This window comes from Glandiceps talaboti, chromosome 7, assembly GCF_964340395.1.
Source record: "Glandiceps talaboti chromosome 7, keGlaTala1.1, whole genome shotgun sequence".
NCBI classification, from domain to species: domain Eukaryota; kingdom Metazoa; phylum Hemichordata; class Enteropneusta; family Spengelidae; genus Glandiceps; species Glandiceps talaboti.
This window is the reverse complement of record NC_135555.1, coordinates 14,827,476-14,836,893: the sequence shown is the minus strand read 5'-3', so window position 1 is coordinate 14,836,893 and position 9,418 is coordinate 14,827,476. Positions and strand designations below refer to the sequence as shown.

The window sequence follows — 9,418 nt, the reverse complement described above, 5'->3', positions numbered from 1 at the left end:
AATAGCATTTAGTATGCAATATGTTCTCTTAAAGACAATTGTACGCTTTACCCAACTAAGACATTCTTTCGTGCATGGGACCACAACTACTTAGCATTTTCTATGTATACAAAGTTTGAAATATTAGAGACGAGGCTATTTGTGGCTCAAATTGACAATGTGTAAAAACATGCTATGTTCAGATTTTTAACTTTAACTTTTTTAAATATTATAAATGTCATTATTATTATGGTGATGCACAAGAATCAAAATAACAAGATGTCATCAGGTCAAAATCTATAACTATTTTCTTTCCATAGAAGTACATTTTCAGCATTTATTATCCAAAATTTACATTTTGATTCTATTCTTTTAGAATACCAACAAGATTTGCAATGTTTTTCGCAATTCACCTTTCACCATCATTGGAAAAGTTACCAGTCAAAATCAGACATTTTTTTTTGTGAGATAGAAATCTTTAACATGTTTTTGTGTGCTGTCTGTTGCCTTAAAATGTGTTCAATATTCTGACATTGAAGGCAACAGTGAACACTGCCTGCCATTGATATTTTCATTTGCAAAACAAACAGCATTTTAATCACCTTTTCCTTGAAAAGTTATCTCATGTTTATGTGAAACTATTACCTTCCTAGATCCTGAATGTGCTGTTGCAAAGTATATTTTTATATAAAACCTTATGGAATTTCCAAATGCCTGTTTATATATTGGATATGATGCCATTAGATTTAAATTGCATAACTTGCAATTTTTAGAAAATTTAACTGAAGCAATATTCAAAGTGTGCTACAGGTATCATTGTGTGTGTGTGTTTGTGTGTACCTTTCTTGCTTGTGTGCATGCATGTGTGTGTATTAGTGTTCACAAATAAAATTCAGAAAACACTTTTTTTCATTTTGTGCTATTTGATTATTTTGGGTGTCAAGTTGAGATATTGAAATGATGATCGGATCACTGTAAAGATTGTTTAATTGAGTAAACGACTTTTCTAATTTCCAGGTGTAAAATTAACCCATGAATGACATGTAAATTAAGGTTGAACAATTTAGGCATAAAGTCAAAAACTGCTGGGCAGATTGTTCTTTAATTTAATATAGCTGTTCCTTTGGGTATGTGAATTTTGTTTTATTATTTTAATGTGTAGTATGACTGTTCCTTTGGGTATCAGGTGTCAGTTTTGGGCAAAAAGTAAAAAAACAACACTTTGTTAACTGCCATGGTTGGGTTTGAGTCTTGTTGAAGCATCATCCATTCATGTGTGATATGCAAATTAGGTTGTAATATGTTGGGTTTTTTTATTTAAATAATAAATAGACTTAAAAGTCGATAATAGTGGGCACTCTAGAACTTTGTAGGTTTTTTTCTGTGCTTTGTTTGAGGATTGTTAAACCATAAAATGGTGAGATAAAAATACCCAAATCAAGTTTTTTTTAAAAGAAAGGTTATTTTTTAATCAAAAGATGTAAACCAAACTATGAGATGAATACATTGGGTGTTTGAATGGATGAGAGAGTGATGCCAAATAATCAAAAACCTTGCATCCAATATTTTTTTTGAATTATGTTTTTTTGGTCAAAAAAACTTCAACTACAAATACTTAGTAGATAGGTATAATGTCTAAAAAGTATACATTTTACAATAGATTACGAAAAGTTATAGTAACCATGACTACACATGTAGCAACTGGGTAACAAAAGGTTGTGATATCAGTAGCAACCATGATATTAACAACTATGTTAACTACCTCGTCTAGTATCTCAGCCTTGATTGATTTTAGTTAAATGACTAGTCTCAGTTACCCAGACTCCTCTGCCTAGCGAGAGTCTGGGGTATTACATTGCCGCCCAGCAGCATGGCCGCCGTTTTGATATGTGGCAGTTGCTGATTGGATGGAAATGACTCCAAATTTTCATTTCCATTGACTTATATTTTAATAGAAATCATGGTACAAACTTTGTGAAAATCGCCTTTATGAGGAGATTAACCAAAATATTCTTAGGAGGAGTTGCTACCATTAGGTTTTACTACAGAGGTCACATTGTGGGTCTGCTTCTCTGTGCAGCAATCTTGTAACATCCACTGACATTGTGGATACCCCCAGACTCTCTGCTGGGGGCCACAGAGAGTAGTCTGGGTAACCGAGACTAGTGAAGTGACTTGTTCTACAGCGCCATTTGTGCCATGTTCAATACCTCCTTACCTGATGACTTGCCAAGTGTGCACTTTTAAAGTCAATTTCAGATTTTAAATCACAGCATTTGTCGAAATCTTGACACTTTATAATTTGAAATAAAGATGGTTGAAATTTGAAAATGCTGTCGTGTCTTTATATATTCCCGCGTCAAATCGTCTCGCGTTACCCTTATTCAAGAAATGAAAATTGGCGTGCCTGTATAAATACAACAATTCAAGATCAGTTTTATGTCATATTTGCTCAATTCTCTGTTGCAAGCTCGTATACGTCATTTTGTGTTCATAATTATGCAGTATTTATTGTAATTGTAATTATTGTTAAGAGAAAAGAGTCTGAGTACAAGTAGTTTAATTTTGATACGTTTTGATCACTCGAGATTTATTTTTTTTTATTTTTTTTATTTACTAATCTTTCATATACAGACACCATTTCAGTGCATTAGCACTGTTCTCCCAATGGAACCTGTTGCAAGATTACGTACACAGAAAACAAACAAACAAAAGGGACAAACCAGGACAAAAAGTTACAGACGCAGAGTGCACTTTAAAAGATATCCACCCACATTACCAAACTACATTCTTAAGATGTCTTTTAAATATCGATGAGTTCGGAGCTGATCGTGTGGATAGGGGTAGATTGTTCCAGAGAACAGCACCACTATAGTAAAATGCCAGTTTCCCATATTCCGTTTTAACTGTAGGGATGTATATGTTACCTTTACTGGCCTGTCTTGTGTTATGAAGATGAATTTGGTTGGAAAGATTGAACATTTCAGTGAGGTAACGAGGTGCATTGCCTGTTACGGATTTGTAGACGAGTGTTGCCAGTTGGCGCTTCCATCTAATTTGAGGGCTGACCCAACCCAAGTTTTCATATACCCAACCCGTACTAGTATCACGGGGAACTTCGAGGAGCAGTCGACCAGTTCGTTTATGGATGAGCTCAAGTTCAAATAATGTCAGGTTGCAACAGCTAGTGTGCAATTATGTAAGCTCCTAGCCGCTATTGTCCAGGACCGTAAGGTCCCTGGTCCTCGGCGAACTATATAGGGTAGTCCTGTTTGCGTACGGAGTATGTCGCCCCTTCTCGATGTTGAGCGAAACGCGTGCACAGTCTGCAAGCAGGACTATGCATGGGGAGCCCAGGCTTAGCTAGCCATGCTTACGACAAAACAAAAATAATCAAACAACAACAAACATATCAACACTGACAAAAATGACAAACTTGTACGACAGAATAATTACGAGAAATAAACTCTAGAAGCCTGGGAGATATCATATAGGGTGATTACGCATGGTGATAATATTGTAATCTTACTAGTAATTACTCTGCCGTACATGTATGTATGTCATTTTTGTGGGTGCTGATATGTTTGTTGTTGTTGTTGTTGTTGTTGTTGTTGTTGTTGTTGTTGTTGTTGTTGTTGTTTGTTTGTTTGTTTGTTTGTTTGTTTTTTTGTTTTTGCTTGTTCGTTCTCCTTTCGTCGTAAGTATAACTAGCCAAGCCTTGGCTCCCTGCTATCTATGTAATAAAGTCTCCAAATTCCATATCAAATATTGGTCTGATCGCTGCTTCAATTCTCCGCGACCAATTCCCTACTGGCTGTCTCCTAATCACGAGCTCAGACCAACTAAAACTTTCGAAGTCACAAATGATATTACGACAATGCCTGGCATATTGATGTTTTGACTGTAAAATACGTGGTGTCGTTCTGCCCTCACCGGCCTCTCGATGTGGGCGGTGACCGATGTGTGAGGGCGCCCCAACACTGCTTGCCTTACAGACTATTTGATGTATAATGTGAATGTATGTATTTTGACTCTACGCTTACTGTAGAATAGTTAGCCGCAACAATTAAGTTTTGCATGAAAATGGCAACACTTTCCCTTTTAAATTCTGAGTAACTACAGATAATAAAGGCAAACGATCTAATTAGGCGTGGATCGAGACTTTAACGTACGGAAGTAATGCGGCTGATAAGTACACCGTAGTAGCCAAACTTTTCTTCTCCCAAACTGACAAATTTTAATCCTAAATTGTTGTGCGCCAAAATATAAGTACGGTCGCAGTTCGTATAATTGTTCGTATAATTGTGCAAGTACTGGTATCACGGGCTCAATATGTGACTTGTTACTTTAAACCAAGCATGTGAACAATCAAAGTAAGGCATCTATCATTCCTTAGTAGAATTCGTAGTAAAGTGTGGTGTCTGTTGAAACTTGCGGAAGTCAGGCCAACTTCAAGGGGTGTTCATTTGTAATTTCGGGGGGGGGGTGTTATAATATATGGGTCGTGAAGTTTCCTCAAAAAATATTAGGGGGGAACTCGGAGACATTTTCTTGTCCCAATGAGAAAATCTACCAAAAAATGTTCTTCCAATCTGTAATGGCTGTACATCTGATGAGAAGAAACCAATAACACGTGTACAGAGACCATATGGGAAACAACGGAAAACATAACTACCTGAACTAGACACTAACAACATATGAAAAAATTATATTTAACAAAAAAATCTACCTAGATTCTAAAATCTAGGTAATCGGAAACACACAATTTTTTTTAGGCCTGCAGCCATATCAAGGAATAAAATGAGTGAGAGACACACAGCGTGTACATATGCAGTTATCGATACTTTATTTGGGAATTAAACATAAATATCACGATATGCAAGTACTGAAATCGAGGGTCAAGGAATTAAATGTTCATCTTCTGTTTTTACAAATTGACAAATTAACAATTCGAGCTTCAGAGCAGCATTTATGAGATGATGCAGGTCATCCTGTGTAAGGTCAGGTCAGGTCAGGTCAGGTCAGGTAGGGTCATACCATTACTAACCGCTGCAACAACAAATACCTGTGGAAATACAGTATATTATAGGGAAAACGTCATGGAAAATTGGACTCTAGTTTCCACTCGAGTTCCTAGTTGTTATTCCATTTTTTTTGAAAAAATATAAAGATTTGGTCACGTGCATTACTGAATGACAAACTGTGTAAATTTTGGGCACAACTCAAGATTACTGTATGTGTGAGCTTTGCTGACCTTTTATTTATGTGTGATATAGTTTACAGACATTTCTGTTCTTTTTATATTTCGTTCCTTAAAGTTTCACTTTAGCCAGCTGTAGGCTATGCTTTGTCGGGCGCCCTCATCGACTAACTCTTATCACATCGGCCTACTCGTCTCTAAAAAGAATCGGAGTTGGCAAAGGAGGGCAGGACGATAAGAGGTATCGTCTGTCTATCTAGTAGCATTTCTTTTCCTTTCGATATGATATAAAAACTGTGATACTCACTTGGTATTTCACAAATATAGCCCTTTGGTCTATAATTGCAATACTCGTCATCCCACAGGCCATTCTTGCTTCCTCGGAACCTTCGATGAGAAAAAATACAAGGCAATTTTTTTTTTAAATGTTTGTTTCCGATAACATGGCTTCTCAGAAAAATAGGTAGGCCGCAATTTTATTTTATTTCACTAAAATTTTTGAAAATTACTTCGACTATAAAAGATAAGATACTCATTCTTCACTGTATTTCCAAGGGAGTTTGATGAGGTGTAAAAGAAGTAAATGAAGACAATTATGAGATGAGTATATGAACACGTTATGCAGACTGTATTGGTATTCTAACAAGACCCAATTTCCGTCTGCAATATGATTTTTTTATAGTGACCAAATGAGGCAAAGGCGTGAAGGTGTACACGAAAATAGAAGTAAATTGTAACCATTTTTCATTTTGCATGCAAAAAAAATGTTTAGGGTCGGGGGCTATCGAAAACACTTTGGCCCGATTGATCTTCTAATAATACGTCACAGAAACCGTAGAATCAACATCAATGGTTCTATAACTATACCTAGGTTTCCACATTTTAACATACGTTTTGTATTCTTTTAATATTGGTCTAAACAGTACTATCTGCCAACCTCGGGCTGCCAACCTATATGGTACCTACCTATCTACCAACGATCCAACCTATCAACCTCTCTACATGCATGTACACCTACTTTAATTTCCAGTTAATTAGGTAATAGCACTTCACTCTTTCCAACCCACACTACTTCATACATGTTGTTGTTGTTGTTGTTGTTGTTGTTGTTGTTGTTGTTGTTGTTGTTGTTGTTGTTGCGGTGGTGGTGGTGGTGGTGGTGGTGGTGGTGGTGGTGGTGGTGGTGGTGCATAGTGGCGAGGGTGATAATAACTTCATTGTATATGTGCGATACTCACCAAAGTTGACCACAGTCCTGTCCATCGGCCGGGTCCTGCTTTTCATTGTTGTCTGGTTCGCCGGGATACCAGTTTGAGAATGTCCCGCTCTTACACTCGTCGTCGTCGTCGCCATCTAATGGTTCACCGTCACCCCACACATAATGACCTTCCTTCTCCTTGTCGTTCAGGCCTATCCAAAATCCATAATTTGCAATACAGGGAAATTGGTCCAAGCCTTTAGCCATGATAAGGTTGCGGAGTATCGTGTCGATTCTCCGAGTTTTGAGGTTGGCGAGTCGGCCACCACGATTCTCGCACGCGGTAATGGCGGCATCGTTGTAAGTGACGCCATCGTCGGGTTCACCTTGTTCACAGAACACTTCATATTTTGTGCAATCACAAAAAGTGGCATCTGCAAAGATAAGCGAAACTCTAATTAGATCTAGACTACTTTAATGATATTGGAAGTGAAAGTAATGGAGTGACGTTCACTACTTTCATTGTTTATTGTGGTCTAGCTACGATTACAGCGATCATCTTCACTCACATACATTGTATAGTCAAAGTTACCAAAACACTGTTAATCTCGCTAAACCGCCTGCTCGGTCAAGGGTAAACAGACCACGTCAGTAGTACTCCATCACAAACTGACAGGTAGTTGTATATTGGTTACCTTCGGTACAATTACTCATTATTATTCAATTAATACAGCAGTTTTGACTATCACATAATATTTACTACGAACTCCACCTCCAGCCTGCCCGAACTAGATCACGTGGAGACGCGATAACGTCATCATGTTTATATCAACGCTGTCGGGGATGTGCACATATTTCTGTGCTAGAGTATTGACTTTGACTATACGTGAGTGGAGATGATCGTAGTAATCGTAACGCGTCGTATAGGAACTAGACTATGCTTATTCAGTTATTGGAACTTTGTAGAACATACAGCACGTCGAGCATGTACACCATCGCGCACATGACTTCAATTACTTTTACAAAAATTACAGCAAAGTGACAGAATAAACAAGACCGTCCACAGACACAGCCTGTACCACATAACACAAACCATGTATATACGTAATACTCATTAAAAAGAATACATAGCACACAAAGTCATGATTTTGATTATTTATTTTTTATTTTTTTATTTGTATATGAATAACTTTTGTTAACTTACCGGGATCAGCAGCGCCTGCCTGTGTTACGATGTAGAGAAAACGGTAAATTGAGTTTTTGTAAGTAAAATGGATATTTTCGATTTTAACTTTAAAGAAAAGTTTCTTTTGAAGGTTTCAATAAGTATACAATGTACTAGAGGTGTGTTGTTGATGCCCTGATTAGATACCAAACTCTTACATCATAGTCCAGGTACAGGTGTCATGTTTAGGTAGTGACTACCACGTACAAACTGGTGCCTTTTATCGAAAGTATAAGTATTGTTCATATACGTTGGAGTAACTTGTTGGATGCCTTGGTTAGACAACAAACCAATCATTAACTCTGTAGATATATCATACTTTTGTAGCAATAACAGCAACCTGGCGACTTTTATCGATACAAAAAAAGACAAACTTACCAACCCCAACACAAACATCGCCCCACATAGCAAAACAGCAATCATTTTCCCTCTTGAATTTCACCAAAAAGAAAACAATAAGAAAACATATTCAGACGAGCGATCGACCCAGAGAGAACAATGTGCAAAAACATCATTTGTAGCCAGGGATGCGGCTAATTCCAAAACCGCCGGGGGAATCGAAAAAGATGGCGGTAATAGGTATGAAGGATGGAGGGATGGAGCGACTGAGTGGGGTTGGGTACGGGAGGGGGATTTTTTCCCTCCCTCTCCCGTCCCTGGAGCTTTTTGAAATTCAAGGACAAAAGGTGTGCTTTGTGATGCTATTTTAACATGTTGGGCTGATTAAAAATATCTGTAGTGTAGTTAAAGTAGTGAGGCGGGAATGTAGGAATCGTGTTTGACTTTGTAGCAGTGACGATTTTCGTCCTCTCATTAGTATTGCGAAATTCGAGTGGCTAGACTACATTAGTTAATTTGTGACCCGATTTTCGATAGGTACGAGTTGATTATTAACCGATTTTTTTTTTCCAATTAGCAAACTATAGAGTACTTTTTTAGGAAAGAGGTCAATATTGCAACTAAGACAGAACTTTTAAGCCTGCAGAGAATTGTAAACCGTATATGAATTGCTTGATTATGTTGTGACTTCCATTGTACAACCAAACCTTTCAAGGCAAATTAGATCGATATTGGACAGATATGGGTTTATCAATCATTATGTGAGCTTTGTAATCAAACCATTATTCTAAGACTCGAACTGAACTCGACTCAAAATAGTTCTTTGGCAGTCAAAAACACCAAGTGTAATTGTAAAAGTGTGGTGTATGTAGGATGGAAGTTGATCCACCAGGATCGGTATTCCGTTTCAAAAGTGCAAGCTCAAACTACAAACTAACGTCCCCAAGCTACTTTGATAAAGGTGTGAACAGATGCTGAATAACTCTTCATATTACAGAATTACTTTAGAGGAAAATAAGGAAGTTTTCGTCATATTAAGCAACCGTTTTGAATATTTTGTGCCACATATAACTTTCGTCCATATGGTTCTAGATCTAAACCATTGTGTCGTAAACCACAGCCTCTTTTACGGCACCGTCCAAGACGCATCGTTTTTTCGTTTCGTCAGCAGAAAATTGTAACTCTGGATTTGCGAAAATGGGTCTAACATACTCGCACTCTAAAGATGCATGGGTAATAAAGGATAACAAATGGCAATTGAACCAAACAATATACTCAACTTAAGGTTAATCTGTTCTACATGGAAAGTTATCAGATACACATTTATAAGGCCTACCTTCGTCCTTGCAATTACTGTTCCAGATGATGCCTGAAAATGCTGTGCGCTGAATGTTGAGACCACGCAGCTTATATAGCCACCCCTAGAAATAACGATATCTCGCAGTGGGTATGCTTCGTATAATTACAGGAAGTATGT

General features: G+C 37.5%; 1 protein-coding gene across 1 annotated transcript; it reads right to left on the bottom strand.

The window, feature by feature from the left end:
- Nucleotides 1-5,376: 5,376 nt before the first annotated feature.
- On the bottom strand, nucleotides 5,377-8,025 carry LOC144437993 (salivary C-type lectin 2-like). Its single transcript, XM_078127026.1, has 4 exons — nucleotides 7,981-8,025; nucleotides 7,582-7,600; nucleotides 6,418-6,811; nucleotides 5,377-5,566 (listed from the first exon to the last, which is right to left on the bottom strand). Exons 1-4 carry the CDS (start codon nucleotides 8,023-8,025, stop codon nucleotides 5,377-5,379), a joined length of 648 nt encoding a protein of 215 aa, XP_077983152.1.
- Between the last annotated feature and the right edge of the window lie 1,393 nt (nucleotides 8,026-9,418).

What these genes read in the sequence shown, in the direction of transcription:
- LOC144437993 (XM_078127026.1), bottom strand. Translation starts at nt 8,025, where the DNA reads ATGATTGCTGTTTTGCTATGTGGGGCGATGTTTGTGTTGGGGTTG. An exon ending in CAGGACTGTGGTCAACTTTG is followed by an intron (nt 5,567 to 6,417) that starts GTGAGTATCGCA and finishes TTCTCATCGAAG; the next exon opens with GTTCCGAGGAAGCAAGAATG.